General features: G+C 58.3%; 1 protein-coding gene across 4 annotated transcripts; it reads right to left on the bottom strand.

Moving 5' to 3' along the window:
• Positions 1–332: 332 nt before the first annotated feature.
• Positions 333–23,973, bottom strand: MYO1C (myosin IC). Of its 4 annotated transcripts, none has more exons than XM_019429619.2 (32): positions 23,757–23,973; positions 16,354–16,509; positions 16,122–16,237; positions 15,365–15,563; positions 15,204–15,284; positions 13,644–13,823; positions 13,464–13,562; positions 13,154–13,267; positions 12,996–13,067; positions 12,592–12,711; positions 12,386–12,468; positions 12,059–12,164; positions 11,861–11,941; positions 11,467–11,558; positions 9,216–9,310; positions 9,089–9,135; positions 8,900–8,980; positions 6,558–6,663; positions 6,331–6,448; positions 5,122–5,235; positions 4,966–5,042; positions 4,546–4,614; positions 4,363–4,447; positions 4,108–4,267; positions 3,741–3,824; positions 2,921–3,014; positions 2,771–2,826; positions 2,509–2,644; positions 2,361–2,431; positions 2,174–2,271; positions 2,000–2,099; positions 333–1,544 (listed from the first exon to the last, which is right to left on the bottom strand). In XM_019429619.2, the coding sequence occupies exons 1-32, from the start codon at positions 23,829–23,831 to the stop codon at positions 1,518–1,520; spliced, it is 3,192 nt and encodes a 1,063-aa protein (XP_019285164.1). In that variant the 5' UTR covers positions 23,832–23,973; the 3' UTR covers positions 333–1,517. The 4 variants fall into 4 exon arrangements, with proteins under 4 accessions (XP_019285164.1, XP_019285166.1, XP_019285165.1 ...); XM_019429621.2 differs by lacking the exon at positions 23,757–23,973 and adding an exon at positions 22,783–22,909; XM_019429620.2 differs by lacking the exon at positions 23,757–23,973 and adding an exon at positions 18,131–18,307.
• Between the last annotated feature and the right edge of the window lie 1,989 nt (positions 23,974–25,962).

Here is a 25,962-nt window from a genome sequence, read left to right as displayed (position 1 = left end):
CAACTGAGTCCATCGCTAGTCAGCAGGCCCCTTGGGGCCTGCACTTCCCACACTGGGCTGTGTTTCTCTCCGCCGGGCTGAGGACCACTGGGCAGGGACTGTGTGAGATGCATCTTCCCCTGGCCCACAGCAGTGGGCCAGGCTGAGCAGCCCTTCGGTAGATAGTTAACGAAAAAGCAAGTCTGTGTTGCAGCTACTGGTTACTTCTGTTTTCCCTCCGGGAAGGCGCCCTGCCTTCCTCCTTCTGTGGACAAGGCAAAAATTCTAACACAAGACCCCGGGTTGCCTTTAGGGGTCCTGTCCCTTTCCTAACATTCGCAAGCAGACCAATGTTGGCAAACACATATTGCTTTATTTAGTGTTTCTCTGGATTGCAGAAGTATCAGCGGTGGGCTGAGACCCCCAGGAGGGCAGAGGCAGCTGGGCAGCGCTCAGGCCCTCTGGGGAGGTGGGGGGACACAGCAGAAAGAGGTGATGCCTCTGCAGCTCCTCCCAAGGCTAGCCTCTTCCCTGGGCTCCGCAGACAGGAGGGCGTAAGGGCCAGGAAAGGGCCTACATCCTTGAATTGGGGCCAAAGTATATAAACAGGATGTTTGTCATCCTAAGGCATAGACTCAGGTAGGACTGCTTCTCCCACCTGTTGGCCCCCAGGGTGATTGCTGGTTAGGGAGCCACATGCACCCTTAAAGACATGAACCTGTCCCTGGAGAGGCAGTGAGGTGTGTTGAAGACAGGACTGCAGTCCTGGTTTTGCCCCAACCTGCTGGATGAAGGGCACATCCCTTCTCTTGGGCCTCTGTCTCCTGCTCTGTCACACCAGGAAGCTTACACTGGATGATCTCTCGGCGTGTTCCAAATTCTGTGGTCTAAGACCCCTTCCCCCGCTCCAGGATGTCCTCAGGCGGGGGTGATGATTTTGAAAGGGTATTTTTAAGGCAGGAAGAAGGGGGCAGGCAGAGGTGGTCTCAGCCCCCAAGGGGATGGCAGAGTGGGCTGCAAAGGGTACAGGTGGGCAGGCAGGCAGAAAGAAAGGTGCCAAGGGAATGAAGAGGAGAGAGTGGCCTGGGCAAGGGAGAGGGCACCGGGGCCCAGACCACCCAACCCCTCGGCTACACTCCCTGCCCTGCTGGCATCAGGGAAAACACATCCAGTGTGTCTTGGGGTGGGAAAATAGCTTTTTTAAAAAATAGTTTCTTATAAAGCATCAAAAAATCTCAGAGAAAACCTCAGCAAAAGTTCCCTTCTCTCAAATATTTGGCATCGGCAGTGGGGCTGGCATGGCCGCCTCTGTCCCCGGCTTTCCTATTGCTGTGGCCCGGCCTGGCCCACTTCTGGGGCGGCTCCCTGGCCCCCGCTGCTCCCTCAAGAGAGGGGTGAGCAAAAGGCAGGAATTTGTCAGTGGGCTTTGAGGTGTCCCTGGGTCCCTGTCTAGAAGCTCGAGTCTTTGGTAAGTGGGAAGGGGAGGTGGGGAGAAGCAAAGCATTGGGAGGTGGGAGGGGGTCCAGTGCGCGCCTTCATCACCGAGAGTTCAGCCGTGGGGCCACCTATGGGGGCAGAGAGAGAAGCCCAAGTGGTGAGTAGGAAGCAGACCCAGGCGCTTTGGGTGCTTGTCTACATGGATTAGATAAATGCAGTGGCGGTCTGAGGGGTGGGCGTCTGGTGGCCTCAGTCCTGGAGCCTCTGATCCTACTCCCATAGGACTCCCCGTCCTGCCAGAGTGGGCCTTGTCTACAGCTCCCCTCGAGCCTCCCAGGCCTCCCCCACCTCCCGATGCTGCCATCTTTATGACCCTCTGCACCGTGGAGGCTCATATGGCCCCACTCTCTGGCCCTCGATGGGCAATGGGAAGAACAAGGTGGTTTGATGCCCCACGGATGGAGACCCATGGATGAGCTGCCCAGGCTCTGCCAAGCTGCCGAGAAGCATGGCCACCCGAGGCTCACCCGAGCCCCAGGGCTACTGATAGGGAGGTGGGCTGTTGCCTGCTGGCCCCACTCACCACAGCCAGGTGCCCGTTCTTGGCCTTGGTGATGAGCAGTTCTGAGCCAGGCGTGAAGTCGATAATGCCATCCCTGCCGGGGCCCCCTGCAAACGTGATGCTGGAAGGAAGGGGGTGTGTGAGGGCTGTCTGCATACGCACACCTGGTCCCCTCATCACCCCTGACCGCCTCACCTGCCCTGGTTGATGTTGATGTTGTTCACGCGGTCAGCACTGAGGGCTGTCTTGGTCAGTGTCTCAATCACGTGGTCACTCTGCAGCACCACATCCCCCTGGGGGGGTCCAGAAGAGAGAGGGGTCAGGCCCTGCCCAAAGCTAGAGAACCCACCTCGGCCCTGCCGCCCAGGCCCCAACAGGGTACCTTCTGCTTATTGTCCTCCCGCTGCACATGCAGCACGAAGAGGCTGTCGCTCAGGCTGCTGACAGAGATTCCTGAGGGGAAGGGCAGAGGTTAGGGGTCAAGGGTCAGAGCAGGGGCCCTCCCTAAGCAGCCCTGGGCTCTCGCTCACCGGTCAGGTTGGTGTAGTCAATCCTCTGCTTGACTTTGGCGTCCTCCACGATGACCACGGCGCTGGGTGTCAGCAGCAGCTGCCGGGAGCGGGCTTTGTAGCCCTTGCGGTCGTATTTCACCACAGGCACCGCATACTGCGGATGGAAGGTGGGGTGAGGGCTCGGGGAGGGGCTACGAGGCCTCCAGGGCAGCCCCTCATTCTCTGCCCGGGCCCTGAGCACCCCCCATGCAGCCCTCAGGCCGCAGAACCGTGGTCTCACCTGGATGGGCTCAGAGCCCAGGGCCTGCAGTACCTTGGGGCTGATCTCATCTGCACCTGCAACGCAGATGGGGGAGAGAGAGGTCAGGGGAGGGGAGAGGGGACTTAAGTCGGATGGTGCTGGAGGGTCGGAGCACTGAAAGGGGCTCACCAAGCCGTGTGCTGATGAAGAGCCTGGGGACACTCTGGGGGTAATTGTCCTTCTTGCCCTTGAAGATCTCACTAGCCACGGCTTTTTGCTGCAGCTGAGGAGACAAGGGCGGGAGGTGGGGGTTACAAGGGGTGGGAACCATCAGGGAGCGGGAAGGGGCAGGCCAGCCCCAGGAACTGAGACAGTCTCTCACCTTCTCTCTGGCCCCAGCACCAGGAGGCGAGGCCCTGCCAACAACCCTGCTGTTGGCCTCTCCCTCTGCTTTGCCCCCAACCCCACTAACAAGACACAAGGCTTTCCAGAAGGGTCAAGACAGCAGTTCCAGGGGCTAGGCTCGACCTGGGGGCTAACTCCCCATCGTATGAGGCCCTGGGGCCCCTGGCGTTCAGCTCTAGCTTGGCACCTTGAAGCTGGCTGATTGCTGATACTCGAAACTACTAACAGGTTATCTGAGCTGGTGGGTCTTTCAGCATCATCCAATAGTGACTTGGCCAACACAAGGCACATCAGCCACCAACGTCCATCCGTGGAACCACGGCAGACGTTACCAACCGATCAGACTGAATCTGTAGCCTTTTCAACACAGGGCTCTGGGGAGCCTCTACCAGTCCGGTGGAGTGGGCCCAGAGGACGAATCCTATTTGCCACCCAGGAGCCACTCCAGCCTTGACCTCACACACGAGGCCAAATAGGGCCCGGGATCCGTCTGACATCACACCGTAAACCCGGGGTGGGGGGGTGGGTGATGTGCTCCTCCCAGCACGCTGCCCCGACCTCGCTGGCTAGTCCCAGTCCACGCCTGCCTCCTCGCTCTCCATACCTGCTGCTTCCACTCCGGGCTGATGCTCCGACAGTAGTTCCACACCATGTTCTTCATGCACAGCTCCCGCAGAAGCTCTGAGGCCTGAGGGCACGAGTGAGGTCAGGGCACCTACACAGCCCGGCTCCCTTCCCTCTGAAGACACTAGGCATATGCCCACTACTGGGCCTTTGCCGGAGTGACCCCCACCCCCTCAACCTGGACATCCCTTCCATTCCTGAGCCGTTTCTCTCAAAAGAACTCATTCTCCGTGGCCCAGCTCCAGTTCTCCCTCGGGGGACCTCCAATGCTTCTCCGTCCACAAGATCAGTAGGCCCCTCCGCTGAGTGCTTTCACGGTCCCCAGATCAGCAGGGAAGCCCACGGACCTCACGCAGGGCAGGTGGCGGTGTGGGCCAGGAAGTGTCCAAGACATTCCGGGGCAGATGCTTCCGCAGGTTGAGCAGAAAGGAGGTGCGCACGTGGTCCAGGAAGAAGGCATTCTCAGGGCAACGGGGTGCGTGGCGCAGGATGAATCCACGGATGAGCCTGGGGGTGTGGGCCCGCCAGGGGTGGGGGTGAGAGGCCTGGCAGCGCCCCACCGCCTGTTCTGCACCACCCCCTCGTGGCGCCCCGGTGCTCACCGCCGGATCGTCTGGGCGGCCCACTTTCTCTTGGCTGCCTTCCTCCGGCCCAGCGTTCCCCGCCACCACGACTGGATGCAGATGGCTGCGGAGACCACAAACGGCTGACCTTAATCTCCTCACGATGGCGGCCCACTCTAGCCCCAGACCCTGCCCCTTCTGAGGACCCCTGGGCCCCCGAACCTGATCGCTTCACACGGAGGAATTTCTGCCGCCAGTGAAAGCCCCTCCAGGCGGCCTGGATCTTCGTGGCTGTGGTGGGGAAAGAAAGTCACTTGGCCAGAGCCCTGGGGAACCAGCTGAGGGCCTGGCACTGTCAGAGCTCACTGAGGGGCACGAATGAGTGTGGCTGAAGGAACTACTGAATGAGAGGATACATAAGAGAAGGAGAATGCGATGCGTGAAGGAGTGAAGGAGGGAGCAAAGAAAGGTGGGAATATGCTCAGAGTTTGCATCCAGGAGCAGGACTGGAGCTGGTAAGGAGGAGGGGAGCTGAATGTGAGTGAACTGGGCTTCCTGGAGAAAAGGCCCAAATGCAGTGATTTCTTTCCTTCTCCCCAGAACAGACCCCACTGGGACAGGACGGTGCGGCCTCTCTCTTACCCAGGCTCTGTCGCCGGACCTCCAGGGCGTCCTCTGTGGCAAACAGGGTCTTGGGGAAGCGGATGAAGATCTTGGTCCTGAGGAGGCAGCAGTGATCAGCACCTGCTTGCTACCCCTTAGCACCCCAAACACTGGGTGTGGGCGGGTACCACTCACCTGCCCATCTTGTACTCTTCCGGCTTGTAGCCCAGGTGCCTGACCAGCACAGCCACCCCATCCTGGGGCCGTCCTGCCCATGTGGGCCATGTCTCTGGACACAGTGACTTGTACCTGGAGATAGGAGGAGCGGAAATGCACCCAGGCCCCACCCCAATCAATTCCCCCCCACCCCCGGGGACCCAAATCAGCTTTTTGGGGTACATGCTGGGTACTCCCACCCATGACTTGCAGCTCATGAAAAGCCTCAGAGGTCACTTTGTCACTATATCCATTTTATTTTATTTATTTATTTTTCGAGAGAGTGAGCAGGAGAGGGGCAGAGAGAGAGAGGGAGAGGGAGAGGGAGAGAGAGGATCTTAAGCAGGCTCTACACTCAGCAAAGAGCCCAACACAGGGGCCCGAATCTCATGACTGTGAGCCGAAATCAAGAGTAGGACACTTAAACACCTGAGCCATCCAGGCGCCCCACTGCATTCATTTTTTTTTTTTTAATTTTTTAACGTTTATTTATTTTTGAGAGAGGGAGGGAGAGAGAGAGAGAGAGAGAGCGCGCGAGCGCAAACAGGGAAGAGGCAGAGAGAGAGGGAGACACAGAATCCAAAGCAGGTTCCAGGTGCTGAGCTGTCAGCACAGAGCCCGACACGGGGCTCGAACCCACGAACCATGAGATCATGACCTGAGCTGAAGTCGGACATTTAACCAACTGAGCCACCCAGGCGCCCCACCACTGCATCCATTTTAAAGAGGAGGAAACTGATGTATCCTCATCTGTGTAAGGCCACAGGGCTAGAAAGTGGCAGGGATGGAATTCAAATCTAATTGACTCTCCAGCCCCTTAGACCAACCACAAAGCTGCTCTATCCTTTCTGAACTGATTGGAAACTCTGTCCTCTTCATAGACTTTTACTATGCCACCTGGTGACAAGCATGTGGATGCATGCCTATGGACCCCTAACCAGGTACTCTATGAGGGCAGGTCCCTGAGCGGGTGGGGTGGGGGTTGGGAGCGCTGGCGTCCTGTCCACCTAGCTTGATATTAGGCCTTCAAGCATGGAGGGTCACCTGACATGCGACCCACAGCAGCTCAGAGACTCAGTGTCCTAGTCTCTGAAATGGGGCCAAGAATCCCCGTCTGCTCTCACGGGATCCAGAAATTTCCGACCCTCCTACCCCCTTTCACTGGCCTGAGCCAGGCCACGCCCCCACCTCTGCAGGAAAGCTTCGTATTTGCGACGATAGGCAAAGCCGGCTCTGCGCACGCGCAGGTTCTCCATCAACCCCAGGTACTTCACCTGGTGCCTGATCAGCACTTCGTCAAAGCGGCCTGGGGGAGGGGTAACAGGGTGGTCAGTGGACTTTCAGGGATGGATAGCCTGTTGCCCCTGCAGGGGTGACCCAGTCCCCACAGGCCTATGGCGGGCAGAGGCACCTACCTGGCTGTTTAGCATCATTGGGCTTGATGCAGCGGACATAGGCGGGCTCTTTGGACTGCAGGATCTCCACCAGCTGCAGGAGGCTCATCTTGAACTGGGTGGCAACCTGGGCAGCCAAAGTGAATGGAAGGTTGGCCAAGGCTGTGGATCCCTGCAGCCCTGCCCCTCACTGGGGCAAAGCTGCTGAACCCTGCAGATGCCCCTTCCTGGAGCGGAGTGGCGCCAGTCCCCTGGGCCCTACTTGGGCCCTTCCTTTTGCTTCCCCAAGCTCACAGGAGAGGGAGGGACCAGACTGCTGGCATCTTCCAGCTGGGCTACAGACATCAGCTTAGGAACCTCACTCCTATCTAAAAACTCTGCTCAGGAGGCACCAGGCTGAGACTCAATCATTGGAACCTACTCTTGTGGGCTCAAGCCACACCCAATCTCTACATCCAATCTTTTACACATTGGCTGTAGAGATTACTTAAAAAACCAAAAACAAAAACACTTGTTCAGGTATCCCCACAACCCCGATTCTAATCTCCCTTTGATGACAACTCTTTCTCCTTCTAGAATTTCAGGGCCACCTTCTTTACCAATGTGTCCTAATGCCTATGCATCCAACCATTGTCTCTGCACACTGTTCATCAAGACCGTCAAGGATCTCAGGCCTATGGGAGAAGCAGACTTCTCAACAGATTCGCAATTCCATCAGTGACAGAGGTGTATGCCTGGGGGTTCCAAAAGCATCAAGGAGGGGCAACTAATCTAGTCAGTGGGGTAAGGGGCATCAGGAAATGCCCCTTGGGCTGAGATTTAAAGGATAAGTAGGAGATAGCCAGAAGAGAGGAGAGGAAGGTATTCAGGCAGAGGGACAGCCTGAGCAAAAGTTTCATGTACCCAGGGAGCTATAAGCAGTGAAAGGATCCAGATGGGGAGTAAACAAGATAGGATTAGAGAGGCAAGCAGATGCAGTATCATGACAGGCTTGGAGAGTCACATTCGGGGGACTGACTTCTCCTGAGGGAAATAGGGAGCCAATGAGGAATCCGGAATGAGGGAACAGCAGGCACAGATCTGCATTTTGGAAGACCTCTAAGCAAATATATGGAGGGTGGGTGGCAAGGGCAGCCAGGAAGCCAGGAGGAGACCAGAGATGACACTGGCTGGCTCAGAGCACTGAACTGGAGCAGTGGTTATGGGGACAGGCTGAGGGGAAGGAGCTGAGAAGTACTCAGGCAGCAGGAACCAGCAAGATCCAGTAGTTGTCTGGATGAGGGAGATGGGGGAGACTGAAGAGTCACGGATGTTGCCCAGGTTTCTGGCCTGTGAGACTGGGTGGTGGGTGATCCTCGTCCTGAGTTAGGGACACAGAAGGGGCAGGCCTGGGGCACTGTGCAATCAAGGGCCCATTTTAGACCAGTGGGTTGCCTGGAAGGCACTGGAGGAGATCAGTGGATACGTGAACCTGCAGCCTGCTGGAGAGGCCTGGACAGTGATGCGTGTCCTTCCCCCGAAGGGGGGTATGTGTGTGTGGGGAGGGCGAGGGGTATGCATCAGGGAACAAGGGACTGGGGAGTGGGACACTGGGCAACCCATGGTTTCTGCACCCTCCCTGCCAGCGTGTCTCAGCCTGCAGGACTCCAGCTTCTACCTCAGACTGAGCCCGCTCCTGCTGGGACCCGGGGCCTCCTCCCGCCACACCCAACAGCCACACCTCTGCCCTCAGCTCACTGGAGCTCTCCCTGAATCAGGCACCACTGGCCGCACCCGCCTTTCCCAGCCTCTCTCTCGATGATGTCACTCTCCTGTCAACCTCCTGGTCTTTTTTTGGGTTCTGCGTGTCTGTGCTGGGCCTCCCTCTGCCTGCTGTGCTCTCCCATAGGTCCCTCTGACAAGCACATACTCAGTCCCAAGTTATCTCAGATGCTTCCTCTAGGAAGCCTTCCCAGACTGCTCCCCCCACTTCTACTCCCTCAGGCAATTTGCTGTTCCTTATTCTGTTTCCAAAGCACCCTGTGCACATTTCTATGAAAGCACCTATTCATTTTGGTCTCCTAAGTGCCTAGGAATGTCTGATCCAAATGTCTGCCGAGTGGGTGAATGCAGGCAAGTGCCGACGAAGAGACAGGTACAATCCCCACAAGGACTCGGGGGTTCACGTGTGGGTCTACAGGTAGAGACAGGTGCACACATGGAAGCCAGCACAGATGCACCCACGGGCAGCCTCCTAGACGCACACAGATGTGTACCAGTGAACACGTAGCTCACATGCACACTGCCAACTCCCGGCTCACACAGGCACCCATCCACACACACGTGCACACACGTGCCCCCTCAGGTCCCCACAGCCTCCACACCGTCTCTGGCCGCTTCTTGTCGCTGAGCTCACTCCGGTCGAAGCATTGGCTCATAATGGGATTTTCTGAGCTGCACATGGTCTGTGAGGGCAAAGCAGGGAGTCAGGGCACAGGGGCAGGTGGGACCCGTTCCTGGGGCAGAGGTCAGCCAGTGCCCAGATCCCGATCCCTCTCCCCAGTCTTTCTCACCTCCTTCAGGTTCCGGAAGAGAAGGTCATTGTTTTTATCCAGAAACCCTGGGAGGGGGGAGCAGACACGAGGTGAGGGCGAGCCCCTCTCCCTGCCCACTGTGGGGACCCAGCTCCAGAATCCTCACCGGTCACGCTGTAGGTCACCTCCCCAGCATAGTGCAGAAGGCGGAACTCCCCACGGCCCAGAGATTTCCTGGTCCGCTGGTCAGCCAGCTTGTGCCTGGAGAACGAGAGGAAGCTACAGATTGCTGGCCTGAGCCACGCGCCTTCCTGCTGAAGAGGCTCAAGAGACGAACCGGGCATCCAGTAAGGAGCAGGTACGCCCTGGGCCACGCCACAACCCTCCATGCCTGGTGACAGACAGGGCAGGGCCGTCGGCTGTGGAGGCTCAGGGAGGCAGACGGCCTTTCCCAGGGTCACACAGTGCCAGGCCCGGGATGCAGGCCTCTGCGCGGCTGGGGCTCACGGGGCAGAGGTCTCCTTTCATTGCCTGTGGCTGTTATGTGACTCTGCTCAGAAGGCTCAGTGCTGCCCACTGCATTTTAAGAATGGAAATCTGCCCCAAAAGATTACTTAAGTGTATTTATACCCTTTAACCCATTGTCTTTTTTTTTTTTTTAAGATTTTATTTTTTAAGTAATCTCTATACCTAACATGGGACTCAAACTTACAATTCCGAGATCAAGAGTCACATGGTCCACCGACAGAGCCGGCCAGGCGCACCCCCGCCCCCACCATTTTCTACAACTATTCCAAGCAACTAACCAGAGATACAGGGAGAGATTTAAGGCACAAGGATGTTTGTGGCAGCCTTGTTACCCCAGCAGAAGCCTGGAGGCTGGCTAGGGGCCTCCAGAGGCTGGGTGAGAGCAGTGGAGTATCTGTGAGTTAGAGCCACTGGAGGAAGTGTTTTGAGGAAATTTTTCTGTTTGATGATCCAGGAAAACACTCAGGATATAACATTATCCTGAACCTTATACACAATAAGTTTTCAACTATGAAAAAAAAACATATAGAAAAAGGCAGGAAGGAAATGCCTCACATTGTTAACAGTGATGACCTCTGGGTGTTAAGCTAGATAACAAGTGGCTTTTGCACACATTCCAATTTTTCTCTAATGAGCATTATTATTTTTACAATCAGAAAAAAAATGTTAATTTATTTACTATGAGAGAGAGAGAGAAAGCGTTGAGTGGGGCAGCAGCAGAGAGAGAGGAGAGAGTGAGAATCCCAAGCAGGTTCCACACCGTCAGTGCTGCACCCTGAGAACCCTGAAATCATGACCTGAGCCGAAGTTGGATGCTTAACTGACTGAGCCACCCAGGCGCCCCCAGGAAGAGGTTTTTAATGTTACGATTTTTTAATTTAAAGTTTATTTATTTATAAATAAATTGAAAGAGAGAGAGAGAGTATGAGCAGGAGAGGGGCAGAGAGAGAGAGAGAGAGAGAGAGAGAGAGAATCCCAAGCAGGCTCTGCACTGTCAGCGCTGAGCCTGATGCGGGGTTTGAACTCACAAACCATGAGATCATGACCTGAGCTGAAATCAAGAGTCAGACTTTTGGGGTGCCTGGGTGGCTCAGTCAGTTGAATGACCAGTTTCGGCTCAGGTCATGATCTCACGGTTTGTGACTTCAAGCCCCGCATCGGGCTCTGTGCTGACAGCTCAGAACCTAGTGCCTGCTTCGGATTCTGGGTCTCCCTCTCTCTCTGCCCCTCCCCCACTCATGCTCTGTCTCTGTCTCAGAAATAAATAAACATTAGAAAAAAAATTTAAAAAAAAAGAGTCAGACTTTTAACCGACAGAGCCACCCAGGTGCCCCTTAAGGTTACAACTAAGCAAAAAATAAAAATAAAAAAATAAAAAGGTAAAATGCTCAGGGCTTTGGCGTTCAACAGCTCCAGGCCTGAGTCCTAGCTCTGCAACTTACTAAATGTGTGATGACCTTAGGCAAATGACGTCACCTCTTGGAGCCTCAGTACAGTGGAGAAAGCACCACGAATGCCTCCTTACAGGCTTGCTTCAGGTTAGAGGAGGTGATGTGCACAAAAGATGCAGGGCAGAGGTGCTTGCTTCTTTCCTTCCCCTTCCCACATTAGGGGAATCCTTAAAGAAAGAGCAACTTCCAAATAAGGAAGCTAAAAAAATCTTAACAAGTTTCATTCTCAAAAAAGAATAAGGAGGGAGCCATGCTCCTCTTAGCTTCTTACTTTGATGCACCACAAGCTGTGGCTTTGTGCGCCTGTCCTCAGCTTAGCAACTCCCCTGGTCATCCCTCCTTATGGCTGGGGTCTTAGGATTGTAGGGGGATCCCGCGCTTCACAGGCTCTTCCCCAAGCGAGCCCTTGCCCCTAAGCTGCTCGGCCACCCCGCTTACGTCAGGAAGTGCGGATGGTGCTTGACTGTGTCCTCCAACTTCTCCAGGAAGGTCAGATCCGTGGCCTCCCCAGGGCGCAGACATTCCTCATCCTGGGGGGGTGTGGCAGAGGATGAGGGATGTATCAGGGAAGGAGCCGGAGGGCACAGGAGACTCAGGGGCATCGTGCCAGGAAGCAGAGATGCAGCGGACAGGGGCAGATCATAGGGAGCCTCCCACAGACAGCTTCCAGACCAGACCAGCACCTCACCTCACCCTCCACACACAGCCCTGCCCTGTCCCTACTCAACACCAAACTCAGGCCCTCCGTGGACAGGCCTAAGAGAACAGGGAACGGAGTAACATCCTCCCACCCAGCCCCCAACATGAGTCCTCGAAAGAGCAAAGGACTCACCAAAATGGAGATGATGCCCTTGAACTTCTCCTCCACCAGGTCACAGATGATCTTATTGTTGAAATACTGGACGGGCTCCCACTGAAGGGCAAAAGGGAAGGACAGCATCATCATGGGGTCCTAGCACCTTGTCCAGGGGACCCCAGTGCCTGGCTTCCTATGGGGTGTCCATAGGGACACCTGTAGGCTCGCACCCACCGCGATGCCCTCTGCCTCATATTCCTCCTGCTCCGACTTGAGGGTGAGCTCGATGAAGAGCTGCTGAAGCTTCTCGTTGCAGTAATTGATGCAGAACTGCTCAAAGCTGTGAAGGAAACAGAAGAGCCCACGGTAGTCCAAGGGGGACACAGGACCAGGACAGGGGAGAGATACGGGGAGGACTCGGAGTAGCTAAGGGAAGGTACACAGAGCAGGACCTGAGGTGGCCGGGGACTTCATCAGGAATACGAGAGGCAGGGGCAAGAGGAGAGGGACCGGGACAGGGGAGATGGGAGGAGAGACGGGCAGGTGGACGGGGGGGCTGACCTGTTGTGCTGAAACACTTCAAAGCCATAAATGTCCAGGAGCCCAAGGACCGTGGTGCTCCGCCAGCTGGGGCTCTCAGCATCCTAGGGCCAGCGGTTCAACAAAGAGCGTGGGTCCTGGTGTTTGCCAGCACCCAGCCCCGGGCCTCCCTGGACTGCCCTCTCTGCTGCCTCAGAAGCAGCATGGGCCAAGGGCCACGAGCTCACCTTGGAGGCCAGCGACCTGTTGATCTTCCTGACCAGCCAGGTAAAAGTGCGGCTGTACACGGCCTTGGCAAGAGCGTCTCGTGCATACGCAGCCTGTTCCAAGTTCAGCGGGCTCAGGAGCTGCCAGCCAAGGTGAGACGGGAGATGAATGCCACAGACCCCTTTCCATCTGCCTCCCGTATGGGCTCAGGCCGAGCACCAGAAAACCACAACCGCTCTGTCCTCCCGGCTCCTGGTGAGCCTGGGGGGTGGGGCACGCCAGGAGCGGCCACAGTGGCCACATCAGAGGGAAGACGGTGTAAGGACAGGAGGCTGCGTTCCTGGAGGTGGGAGTCTCAGAAGAGGCCTTGGAGCACCTGCACCCCCTTCACCCCCCACGTCCTGAGACAAAGGCTTGGCCTCACCTCCTCCCCCTTGGCGATGATCTTCCTGTGTGTCAGGGCTTCCCGCAACGTCGAGCCTTCCACACCAAGCAGCTGTCAAGGGAGGGGGTGGGCATGGTGGGGGTGCACTCCTCCTCACCCCAGCCCCTCTGCCCTCGCCCTCTGCTCACCCCACTCACCCTGGTCAGATACTTGAGCTGGTTCTCGGTGGTGACCTGGGCGTTGCTCTCCTCATCAGCGGCAAAGTGGATGTTGCCCAAATGCAGAACGCTGGCCACAATACTCAGCAGGTCCTGGACAAACAGGGAGGGGTGGGTGGGGGTCACAGGAGGGGCAGAGAGCCAAGGAGGGCAACCAGTGAGCAGTCAGATGGAGCAAGGAATAGGTGGGGGAGTGTCTGAGAGAAGGGAGCTGTAAGGGCTGTAAAAGCGGACGGAGGTTTTCCAGGTGCGGCAGGAGGAAAGGGGGGGTCCCCAGCACGGGCCTCACCTCCACTTCATCTTCAGTGAAGTCGATGACTGTCAGAGCCTTCCTGACGACTTTCCAGTCACTCTTGTCATTGATGGACGAGACTTTGGCACACTGGCCCTGGGGGAAGAGCAGAGCTGGGTCACCAGCCCCAGCGCTGCACTCCCTGGGTGGCACCCGCCCTGCCCACTCGCGACTCACCTTGACCAGGTACAGGTAGCTCTGGGGGTTCCGCTCCAAGCCCAGCCTGCGCAGCATCTCCTCCTCGCCCCCTTCCAGCAGCTGGTAGAAGACGTGGAAGTTCCTCTCCCCGTGGTTCTGGTGAACCACTCGGGACTTCTCCAGCAGGTAACTGAGGATGTGGCCACCCACAGGCGCACCCTGTGGGCAGGGCAGGACGTGGTGGCTATTCAGGGGGCCTGGGGATAGGCTCCAACCCACCCTCCCCCGCCTTCCTCTGCACTCCTGGCTTCTAATTCTAGAGCTGCGACTAGCTGCATGGGCTCAGCCAGCCACCCCCTCTGGCCTCCGTGTTCTCATCTAGGAAATGAGCACGTCCAGCCCTATCTACCTGGCCACTCCACTTGGCTGTCCGACGAGCCGCTTACACTCAACAGGCCTGGAACTGCACCCTGTACTCATGGTGTCCCCTCCTCAGACCAGCTCCTCTCTTCCCATCTTGGTCAATGGCCACTCCACCCAAGAAGTTTGCCCTCCTCTTGGAAGCCTCTTTCCCTCCCTAACCTCATGTCCCGCCACGCAGCCAATCCTGCTGCTTTAACCCTCAAAACATCCACAACTCTACACTGCCACCACACTGGTCCCAGCCACTGTCATCTGTCATCTCGGCTTAATAACCACCAGCCTCTGGACTGGTTTCCTTGTTCAGCCTGCTTCTCCTACCATCTACTCTTGACAAAGCACTAGAGGGATCTGTTTGAGAGCAACGTCACATCATGACGCACTTCTGTTCCAAACCCTCCAACAGCTCCCCTTCTACTCAGAGTTTCTTGTTTTGTTTTATTTAGTTTTGAGAGAGACAGAGACAGAGCATGTGCTGGGGGGGGGGGGGGGTGGCGCAGAGAGAGAGGGAGACAAAGAATCCAAAGCAAGCTCCAGGCTCCGAGCTGTCAGCGCAGAGCCCGACATGGGGCTCAAACTCATGAACCACGAGATCATGGCCTGAGCCAAAGTCAAAGGCTTAACCGACTGAGCCACCCACGTGCCCCTACTCAGAGTTGTTTTTTTTTTTAAACTTCTTACAAAGACCCAGAAGTGCCTGCACCATCCAGTCTCCCCTCCTATTCCTGGGCACCTTGTTCTCTGGCCTCCTTGCTGTCCTTACCAGGTACTCTCCTACCCCAGGGCCTTTGCACTGGTTAGTCCCGCTGCCTGAACTCTCTCCCCTAGGTATCCGCACAGCTTCCTCCCCTGTCTCCATCAAGCCTTTACCAAAATACTACCTTCTCAGTGAGGTCTACCCTATCTGCCTTATTTAAAATAGCAACTGGTCCCACCCCTCACCTCATTTTACTTTTTCTATAGCACTCGTCACCTAAATTACATTTTTCTGTTTATTGTCTATCTCCCTGGAGGCAGGATTTTTGTCTATTTTGTTTCACTGCTGTACCACTGGCACCTGGAACAGCACCTGGCACAGAGTAGACGCTCAATAAATATTTGCTGATACCAAAGACCTGGCGAGTGGGTGCCTACCACCTGGGAATCCCATTCCCCCTGCCTTGACCCATCCACAGGTACCTTGAAGTCAAACTGCACATCCATGTACTTCCCAAACCTGCTGGAGTTATCGTTCCGGAGGGTCTTGGCGTTTCCGAAGGCCTAGGAGCGGAGGGGGGTATGAGGGATATCTGGTGTTCTCTCCCTGCCCCTCCCTCCCTGCAGACACTGCTGTCCCCTACCTCCAGCACCGGGTTGCTCTGCAGCAGCCGGTCACGTACAGCACCCCCCCTCTCGGGGGCTGGGCAGGTCTCAGCGTAGAACTGCAGCAGCCGCTTGGTGGCCTCTGTCTTGCCTGCCCCGCTCTCCCCAGAGATCATCACCGCCTGATCCCGGCGCTCGGTGCGCAGTGCCCGGTACACGGTGTCGGCCACTGCAAACCTGGGGCAGAGGCTTGTCAGGAGCTTAAGGGATGGGAGTGGGGCAAGGTAGGAGGGGGATGGGGCACAGGGATTCCCGTATTTCTCATATTTGCTTGGAATTCATTTGTGGGTGGGAGTTGGGCATACCCTCACAGATGGGGATTGGGGGACCCTCAGGACTGCGGGTCAGGGAAGGTCCTTCACCCTGAAATGGGGGTCACTTTGAGATGGAGGACTGAGGAGATCACTCACGGGTGGGGGTCCTGGAAGTCATTCAGGTAGAGATTGGGGTCGCAGAGTCACTGAGGTTGGGGAGCCATGCCCTGGTACAGTTGGGGGCAAGGAGCTAGGGGTGTGAGGTGGGGTGGGGGCTGGGGAGGCCCCCCCCCAGATGGGGTTGAGAGATTCATCTCAAGTGGGGATCAGGGTCACTCTAAGGTGAGAGATTGTAGGACCCCTCACAGATGATTCATCCCAGGTTGGAGGTCAGGGATATTCTAGAGTGAGAGTCATCTCAGGTGGGGTCATCTCAGGTGGAAGGGGGGGGTCACTCCTGGAGAGGCTGGGGGTCACTCACAGGTGGGGTGGCACCTCATAGAAGCTGACACCCCGGTAACGTTCCATGTGCTGCCGGCTGTAGATCTGTAGGTCTCGGTAGGGGTTGACAGAAACCAGGACGGGGCCAATATAGGTCTGGGGGTTGAGGGAGGAGAATCAGAAGTCTCTCCCAGAGGCTCCTGGTGCTTCTTTCCCCCTCAGACCTGTGTCTGCGCCCCCCAGAAACCCTTCTCTTCCCACTTGGGGCTCACGTAAATGAGGTTCTCCCGGAAGCGTCGCCGCAGGTTTTCGATGAAGGCTGCCTCACTGGTGAAGTTCTCCAGCAGCACGAAATCCTGTACCCCCACCCGGTCACGGGCCGTCAGTGCACTCTCCATGGTCACCCGCACCCCGTCACTGCCCAAGGCCTGCAGGGAATGGACCACAGGACGGTCAGAGCCAGCAGGGTAAGGTAAGGCTGCTTCTCTTCCACCTCAGCCTGTGGGACTAAGAGGGCAACCAGGGGCACATGCACCCAGGACACAGAGAACACCCAAGAGATGGACCATGCTGGGTACAGGGGCAGGGTCACAGGAAGCTGGCACATGGAACACTGAGGACATGGGTCATACAGAACAAGGACCATGTGGGGCACATGGCACCTGGACACAGGACACTGGGGCACGGAAGACCCTGAGGAATGTGAAGCAAGGCCACTAAATCCAGGCAGGCACTGCTTTTTGTGTAGAGAAAGAGGAGTCATGAGAAGAAACTCCCTGGAATAATAAAAAGAATGCTCTGTTGACCTTGGACAAATCCCCTCCTCTCTCTGGGTTGTTTCCTCCTCAAGGAGGAGTTGAGTTAGACCAGGTGACCTCAAGTCCCTTAGTTCTGGGCCACGTGTGACAGGTGCTTTGGAGGACAAAATGGCTCAGAGTGAATTCTGCAGTCAGGGTGGAGCCATCTCTGCCACCCTCACTCATCAAAATCTCCAGGAGAAGAGGGGCGCCTGGGTGGCTCAGTCGGTTGAGCGTCCGACTTCAGCTCAGGTCACGATCTCGCGGTCCGCGAGTTCGAGCCCCGCGTCGGGCTCTGGGCTGATGGCTCAGAGCCTGGAGCCTGCTTCCAATTCTGTGTCTCCCTCTCTCTCTGCCCCTCCCCCGTTCATGCTGTGTCTCTCTCTGTCTCAAAAATAAATAAAACGTTAAAAAAAAAAAATTAAAAAAAAAAAAATCTCCAGGAGAAGAGAGTCAGGGACCAAGCAAGAGGCCACCAACAGACCACAGGAGAGGGATTTCCCCAGAGGGCCTCCTGTCCCAGCTGGACTCAACACCCACCCCAGAAGTTGCAGGGGAGGAGGGGGGGGGCACTCCTTCCCATAGCTGGGCCACACCCTCTCCTCCAGCTGCCAGCCTCCCCAGACACCCTCCTCCTGAGAGCCCCAGAAGCCTCAAGGGGGTGGGGGTTTTACCATGGAAAGCCCAGCTGCCTCCAGAGCACACAGGCTCAACGAGGCCCTCACCCCAGGTTACACTCTTCACATAGGAGGAGAGGGGGCTCTAGGAAATTGACGTCAAGAGTGTCAAGGTTCGGAGAACAGCAAGGTGGCAGTGTGGGAGGGGGGTGGGGTGTAGATCCCACTGAGGCCATCAATTCTCCTCCAACCACAAAGCATCCAGATCTCTGGCCTGGGGCACCCCTCTGGGTCTGGCCTGCCTCTCCCAGGCTTGTCCCTCGCCGCCTTAACCGCCCCCCCCTCCCCCCAATGCTGTCCCGAAGCTGCTGCCAAATCTGGCCAAAGCTCCCGCCCCCTTGCCCTCTGGGTGACGGGTCTCTGTGCTCTCAGCCCTCCCTGAGAGCCGCCAGCCGGGCTCTGGGTCCGAGTGCCCCGCGGCCCTCTTTGCCTCCGCCTCTTCCCCCTGCAACTTTCCGGGACGTTTTTCCACCCGAAATTCCTGGGCCGCGCCCGCTTCCTGGCGGGGCCGAGGCGGCGCCGCGAGGCAGAGAGGGACGCTCGGGACCCCCGCCCTGCCCGCCACCTCCGCTCACCGACGCCCGGTAGCGCATCCTGCCCGGCCGGTCTGGCGCCCTGCTCCGCTGCCCGTGCTCTCCGCCCGGGGCTCGGCGGCAGCGGCGGCGGCGGCGTCAGCGAGGGAGGGGCCGGCCCGCCCCCCGCGCCGCCCCCTGCGCGAGCCTCAGAAGCGCGGGACTCCCCGGCCGCCCGCGCCTCCCACGGGGTTCGCACTTGGGGGTTCCTGCCCAGCTGGTGGGAGTGGGGTGGGAACTACGCGGGATTTCGGTGCGGGGGTGGAAATGGGGGGGGGGGGGGACGGAGCTCCCCGCCCGGGAGGGGCTCGGCCTGAGTCAGGTTTTCCAGGAGGGGCGTTGTTGGTTCCAGGGTGGGGCCCGGAACCCGCACGGGCGCCGCGTCTACACGGACCCGGAACTCACTTCCGGGCTGTGTCTACACTACACATCAGGCCAGGCGCACGACGAAGATTGAGGCCCTTGGGTCCCGAAGGAGGCAGGATTTCCATCTCCCCTCACCCCAACCTCAAGTCCCAGGAAAGTTAAAAATAGACCGAAATGTCCAAATACGGCCGGCGCGCCCAGGCGGGCGGAGCCTCCGTGCAGGACACTGTCCACCCCTATATACTCTCTGGGGGGTGGCCCAGTGTCCTTAAGGCCCAAGAAAATCTCTTTAGGTTCCGAGTCAGGACGGAGCGCACACCCAAGGGACAGCCACGGCCACAGGGAGCCTTTGCCGGGCGCGGTGTGTGTCTGGCCCCTATGGAGGTCTCATTCTTCCATCTGGGAAATGTACACCCGACTTCCAGCATTTGGGGCCTATACCCTTCTCCCCTATCCCAGACACCCTAACGAGGGCCTCTGTGCTTCGCTCAGGGGCTCCTCTCCTCTCCCTCTTGATCCCCCAGGACACTCTTCTCCCAAATCAGCCCCAAGCAGCCCCACCGTCGCTGGGGTCTTAAAAGGCACTCGAGGGGCAAACTCTAGCTCAGATCCCACCGCTGGCAGAGGCGGTGATGGCTAAAAGGCTTTGGTGCTTGCAAACGGCTGGGCTATTTCTCACGAGCTGTATGGGAGCAAGTCGGTTTCCTAGAGCCAACTCTGCATCCTTAAAATGTGGCTAATACCTGCCTTAAAGATTGCTGGGAAGGCTAAGATAAAGCGCGAAGGCACCTCCCAGTCCCTCAACAAGCACTTCCCTCTCTCGGCCCGACATTCATTCCACACGTGCTTGGGACAGACCTACTAAGAGCCAGGCCCTGGGACAGATAGGTCACACTTCCTATAGTGGGGAAAGCCCCTCAGGCGTGCCTGCCAGTTACAGACAGCTCTCGTAAACTTTACCTGTTTCCCACCTGACAGATAAGGAACCTGAGGCACAGTAACGCGGACTTGTCCTAGAGAGGAAAAGGCGGGGCCGAGACCTAAAGCCCCAGCATGCCCCTCGCACCCAGGCTCCCCCGAGAGGGGGTGAGGCTGCGGCAGGTGCGGGCTGCAGCCTCGTGGGGAGGCTCATTACCTCAAGAACAACAGCCCGGTCGGAGCCGCGGCCCGGGGGACCCCGCGGGGGGGGCACCAGCTGGGAGATGGGGCCTTGCGGAGGGGCCAGGGGACTGGGTGCGCAGCTGGGAGATGGGTGGGAGAGGAGGGGGGGTATTAAACGCCACCAACAGAGGCGGGCTCAGGGAGGAAGGGGGCGCCCTCTGCGGCGTCCCAGGTTTAAAATCCAGAAGGGAAGGGGAGCGGGGAGGGTTCTCAGGTTCCAGCCCACTCGGGGTGGGGAGCGCCTTTGGATACTGGGGGAACGAGGTCGAGCGAGCCCCCACCAGCAGCATGGCTCCCTGCGGTAAGGGGGCGACAGGGCTGGCGCTGCGGCCGCTCGCGGACCGGGGAGGAGGAGCGGAGAACGGGAGGAGCCTCGCGGCCGCAGAGCCCGCCCCGCCCGCTGCCGCGTCAAGCGGCTGGAATGAGGGGAATCCGCGTGCGGAGGGGTCCTGCCGGCCACCCCCCCACCCCCCACCCGGAGCCGCGCCGCCGCATTCCCGGGATGCCCGCTGGCGCCCCCACAGCCGCCGCCCGGCGGCGGAAGGAGGGGGCGTCTTCGCTGCCGGGCAGGCCAGAGGGGCGGCCCCGGCCGGGGTCCCGGCCCCCGCCCGCCCCGCCTCACTGGACGGAAGCGCCAGCCCCAGGGAGGGGGTAGGGAGGCGGGGAACCGAGGGTGTGAGACACACAGAGACCAAGGCTGCAGCTCCTGGAGCTTCCTGCGTTCTCAGCGCCGACTTACCGTACTCCCTTCCATGCTCCCAAGCCAAGCCTTTAGGTCTGCGTTATTACCCCATTCTATAGGCGGGGAAACTGAGTCTGGGCAGGTGAATGACTTGTTCAAGATCCCAGGACTAGTAAAAGGAGGGGTGGCGTTGGAACCGGCAACGCCAGCACTCACTGCTTCTGCAGGGCTGCCCTGAAGGAGAGAGGCGGCCCGCCCGCTGGCTGGTGGATGTCCAAGCTTCCGCTTCTCTGCAAGGGTTAACTCGCTGCCCTGGCAGGCTATGACCTTCCTCAGTAACCCCGTGACTGCAGTGCCCAGTATACAACCCTGTCAGTTTTGTGTGACTATTGATATGTAGGCCTTAGGAGCAATAGCTAGGGAGTACGCCACTGCCTTTGGGCCCCGAGCATGGTCCTGCACCTAGGGGCTGGCTGCAGGCTGGCGAGAAGCCATGGACACATGAGTGACCCAAGACTTATTTCCCAAGACTACCTCTGGGTTTCCTCCCACCTGTGTCATTTCCTCTAAAGGCAGGGATGGGGCAGACCCAGCAGACCTAGGTCATCCAGTGCCCTTTACCTAGTGTGGGCCAGGTACCCTCAAGACTGGCCTCTGGAGGAGTGGGGAAGGCAGTGGCAGCCTCAGATGTTCAAAGAGCCTCAAAGGACCCATGCAGATCTGGAGAGGGTGTTTTGAGCATCCCCAGATTTCTGCTAAAAGCTGATTTCCACCGAGGCAGCCTCCTGGCCTTTTGGGGAAACAGACTCATAGCCTCTCTCACCCACAGTGTAGTGCTGGGCACAGAAGAGTTTATATTCAGTTTATATTCATTATGCTCAGTTTATATTTATTGGATGTATCTTAGATCTGGGCCCAGGCTGCCCCACCAAGGACTGTTCCAGACTTAGGGCAACTTGTGAGGGGCAAGGGAGATGAAAGGTGGGGACTAAAGGGCTCTACCCGATTGTTCACAGGGCCCCAGTCAAGGGCTGTACACTCTAGTTCTAGAATCATGGGTCTCTGGCCTGCCAGACACCTCTGCTTGGGGGTCCAGCAGAAGTAAACAGAGCACTTTGTCTCCCTGACCTATCCTCCTTGTTCAATATCCTATATGTAGAAAGGAGGAAGACACCTCCAGCTAGTCATCACCATCTGGCATCAAAAGTCCTGTTCACTTCCCTCCATTTCTCACACCAAGGAGTCACCACCTGCTAAAACCTTCCCTCTGCTCCCCCTTCACTCTTGTGCTCCTGGATCAGGCAGCAACCTTCACACTGCCCTCCCAGCCTTCCTCCCTCCAATCCATTTTCCCACAACAGCCTGTAGTATTTACAAATGCAAGTCTGATTAATTAACATCTTATGTTAACGGAGTGAAAGTTTATGGGGCACCCTTCCATGTGCCAAGCCCACACTTCACACCTAATGCTTCTTGCCAGGAACCTGCATATAGACTCCAGCAGCCCCCTCTGTCCTCAGCTCACCCCGATGTGCCGTGTTCCCGTGTGACCACAGGGGTGGCCCTCTCCAGTCCCTTCTTTCACTACCACACACAGCCAGGAGGAACTGCCCCCATCCCTATCACACGTCGCTCTCTCCCTAAGCTTCTTGTCTTTGCACCTGCACCTTCCTTGGTTGGGCGCACCCTCCCTCTCCCCACCTGACTGACTCTTAGTCATCCTTGAAGACTCAGCTCAGGTATCACCTCCTTCAGAACCCCTTCCTGCCTCCCCCAACACATAGCCCCCTCCATATCTCATCGTGCTCCAATCGCCAGTTTCCTTGTCAGTCTTTCCCGGGAGACTACTCCCTCCAGGGCGTACACCCCGGCTAGGCACACAGTAGGGGCTCAGTAACCCCTCGTGGACGCCTGTATGAATGAACGAATCACAGAGCCCAGAGCGTGCCAGGAGTTGAATAAGGCCGTGGACCGACCATTCATTCTCTCGTTCACCTCCGAGACCCCGGCCGCCGCACTCACCGGCGCCCAGGCGCGGGGAAGCTGGCACTGCAGGGCCCCGGGGGCGGAGTACGGGAAGGGGCGGGGCTCGTGCGTCCTCTCCGGAACCCAGAGGCAGCCCCGGCTGCCGGAGGGGCCCAAAGAGGGTACAGGGTGCCTGGATCCTGTGACCCCAGCCGCCCCTCCCCGCCCTCACGTTACCTGCAAGTAATCTAAGTCTCCACGAGGCCGAGTTCTGGGACCCCTCACGGGCCGGGCCAGGCCGCCCGGGCCGACCCTCGGCCCCAGCGATCCCCAGGCCGGCGACCCCCGCCTTCCCGCACGGCAGCTCCGGGCTGGGCTCGGCTTTCGGCCACCTGCCCTTTCCCCCTTTCCCCCCGCCGGCCGACCCCTCCCGAGACCACGCGGCTGCTGCCCGCCGTGCGCCCACGCCCCCCGTACCCACCGGCTCGGCTCTTCGGGTGCGCAGGCGGGGGCCAGGCTGGGCGGCGTGGCCGGCTCCGGAGTCCGCGGCCCCGGCACGCTCTCCCCGCCCAGGGCCCGCCCGGGGCCGGGCCGCTGCCTGTCGTCATCCCGGGCAGGGCCCAGGCCCGGGCGCGCGCGCGCGAACCCTCCCGCCCCGCCCCGCCCCGGCCAGCCCCGGCCCTGGCCCCCGCCTGAGTCCGCCGAGACTCGGTGCCGCACACTCCGCAACCAGCTCCGGGGACGGGGCGCGCGTCACAGCCACACGCGGACACACGCGCTCGCTCACGCTCGCTCTCTCTCTCTCTCTCTCTCTCTCTCACACACACACACACACACACACACACACACACACTCACGCACTCTCCACACCTGGCCCACTCGCTGCAGCGCTGGGGTCGAGGGGATGCATTTCCCCATCCTAGGGCCGCTTTGCATCCTCAGAGCAAACCCGACCCCCGCCCCGCTTTTGCCAGGCCAGCTCAGCTCTTCCCCACTTGTGCCTACCTGTCTCCCTTCCCCCTCCTTCCCTGCCCAAGCTACCGCTCTGAGCTGGCCAGTCCTGGTTCTTTGGGCTGAATGAAGCGGAGGCATTAATTCAACCTGTACTATGCGTCTGGAGCTTTACATGCACCGCCGGTCCTTTGGCCCCAGAGCAGTCCTGTCACCTACGTGTTAGGGCCAGTTTATAGTCCAGCCTATTGAGGATCAGGGAGCTGGGAGAGAAGGGATTCAAACCTAGATCCCTGCTTAGAAAAACCCTGCTCCTAGAGGTGCTTAAACTCTTACCCCTTCCTTTCATTTACCCCTTCTTGTCCAGTCTGTTCCTGTCCAGCCAAAGATCAGAACCCCTCCCCACTGCTCACCTCTTTCCTGAGGGGCTTGCTTGAGAGGGAGCTGCTGGGCCCTGGGGAGATGCTGCCACCCTTCCTCCCGGCCCAGGGCATCCCAGCTTACAAGCTTGCAGGGCCTGTGGGGATGAACCACGCGGATGATCTCCCCAGTGGGTATCAGCTCCACTTGCAGTGCCATTCTGCCGATGGAGAGCCAGTGTGCTGAGCAAAAGCCTGCCTGCCCCCTGGCTCTGGCTGCTCCCGGAGTCAGGAATCTGGTCTCACACTGGGATGGCCACTTGGTTCGGCTTCAACTCCGGCCCCGGGGGATGTGTCTGGTCCAGCTCCTCAGGACACAGCTGGAGCAGCGCAGGTCTGATTGGGAGGCCTCTTGGCCCAGCGGGTTGGGGCAGGAAGAGGAGGGGCCGAGGGATGGAGGAAATGCCTGTTGTCCCAGGTAACCAGAGGAGCTGATGCAGCCACCCGTGGGGGACCCTGGCCTCCAGGTCAAAGGTTAGGAGGGTCCTTCGCCACAGCAGCTCCATGGCCAGGCCTCTCCTGCTGCCCACTCACCGGTGTCAGCCGTAGAGCTCAGTGTTCTCCAAACCAGAAGCACATCCCGCCCTAAGCCAACAGGATCCATCAATAGGCACTGCCCCTCCTGCATGTTCCCCCAGTGTGCCTACCTCCCCACAGCAGCGGGCAAACCCCTTAAGTTTGAGAGGCCAGAGCGGTTGGGGGCTGGCCATGTTGGACAGAGGGGGTTTAGCCAGAGAGGCAGGACGACATTGGGAGGAGGCCCCCGTCCCACCGTCCTCTGGAGCCTTTAATGCTTGGGAAGTTGGTCCCCAGACTCCTTGGCTCTGGGCAGCTGTAGCCCTGTCGGCTTCTTACTTTTCCATAGCACCCTCAGGTGCCCCTCACCCCCGGCGTTCCTGTTTTCTTCTTTATTGTTGCTAAATCACAGCTGACACTTTCCTGGCCTGGGAGTGAGCCCTCAGGTCTTCAGCCGTTCCTTATCGGAAGTGAGAAGGGAAAGAGGATGGGGAAAAGTGACCTTTCCAGAGAGAGGCACTGGCCTGGGAGGGGTGAAGTCCAGTGGGCTGGTGCTGGCCTTGACAGCCCCCTGGATGGGCACCTTCCCCCCGGGGCACCCTTTCCTTCCCTCCCCACGGCTTCCCCCGCCCAGGAAAGGCCAGCAAAGCTTCCTTCCTTCCTCTGAGCAGCATGTCTATCTAGGGCAGGCTCATCCCCGGTGGCCACACAATGGCCCTTATCAGCTGTGGAGCCAGGCGCAGAGACCCAGCGAACACCAAGTCTCACATATTTCCTGTTTCCACCCAGCGGGTCAGGGCTGGGCCCAGAGCGACCATATCCTGACTGGGGCCAAGAGGAGGGAGAACACTCCCCCTTCCCTTTCCCGGCCTCTCAATCACTGGACTCACCCCCACCCCCAGGCCAGGAGGGGGCCCCCAACAGGAGGCAGGGGTAGGGATGTGTGAGGACTTAAAGGAGGGAAGGGGAGAGGTGGGCACATGGACAAGCATGCTGCTCCACAAGCAGAAGGGGGGACCACGGAGACCCAGCCCCAGGGCTCCGTTAATCAGAACGAAGAGGTAGGCATGCTGTCGCTTTGGTTGTTTTTGCAATTGTTCTCACAACAATCTTGTGAATGGATTCATTCTTTGTGTTTTACAGACAGCCGAGATTCCTGTGTGGGAAGAGGTGGAACTCGGATTCAAACCCGGGTCTTGACCTCGTTCCTGGGTTTCTGGCCCTGCAGGACACCACAGCTGCCTGTGTAATTTTGGAAGGATCACGCCACTCCTTTGAGCTTTGGTTTCTCTGTTTGCCAAGTGACAGGTGCCCTGTGGCAGAGCCCATGATGGTTGTGCAGGCACGAAGGCAGGAGGCGGGCAAGTGTGGGTTGTTCCTCAGGTGTTGAGTGTGTTGGGGCAGGAACAGAGGTTACCATGGAGATGTTGGGGGCAGGAGGGTCTGGGAAAAGGTGGGGCAGAGAGAAAAGATGGTGACATCTTTGGATAGCTGGACATGGCTCAAGACTAAGGTGAGGAGGGATGAACCAGAGTGCAGAGTAAGCACCTTTTCTGAGTTGTCGGTTGCCAGAAATGCATTCTGCTTCGCAGCAAAGTAAACTAAGTGCCTAATCACATAGGTGGCTCGCCCCAACTGCACCAGGGACCCAGAGGGCCACCATCCTGGAACCTCATCCCATTCCCATCCCGGCAATATCTGCCACCCTCGGACACACAAAGTCTAGTCTGGATCTACAGGGCCCTCGTCCCAGAGTTTAGAAAGGGCCCATTACT

The sequence above is a fragment of the Panthera pardus genome, unplaced genomic scaffold (genome assembly GCF_024362965.1).
Source record: "Panthera pardus isolate Hobbes unplaced genomic scaffold, ASM2436296v1 HiC_scaffold_3, whole genome shotgun sequence".
NCBI lineage: Eukaryota > Metazoa > Chordata > Mammalia > Carnivora > Felidae > Panthera > Panthera pardus.
Note: the sequence above shows the minus strand (reverse complement) of the source record. Positions and strands in the feature narration are given on the sequence as shown.

What these genes read in the sequence shown, in the direction of transcription:
- MYO1C (XM_019429619.2), bottom strand. Translation starts at nt 23,831, where the DNA reads ATGGCACTGCAAGTGGAGCTGATACCCACTGGGGAGATCATCCGCGTG. An exon ending in AGGGCATCATCTCCATTTTG is followed by an intron (nt 11,559 to 11,860) that starts GTGAGTCCTTTG and finishes ACACCCCCCCAG; the next exon opens with GATGAGGAATGTCTGCGCCC. An exon ending in TGACTACACCAACCTGACCG is followed by an intron (nt 2,432 to 2,508) that starts GTGAGCGAGAGC and finishes CCTTCCCCTCAG; the next exon opens with GAATCTCTGTCAGCAGCCTG.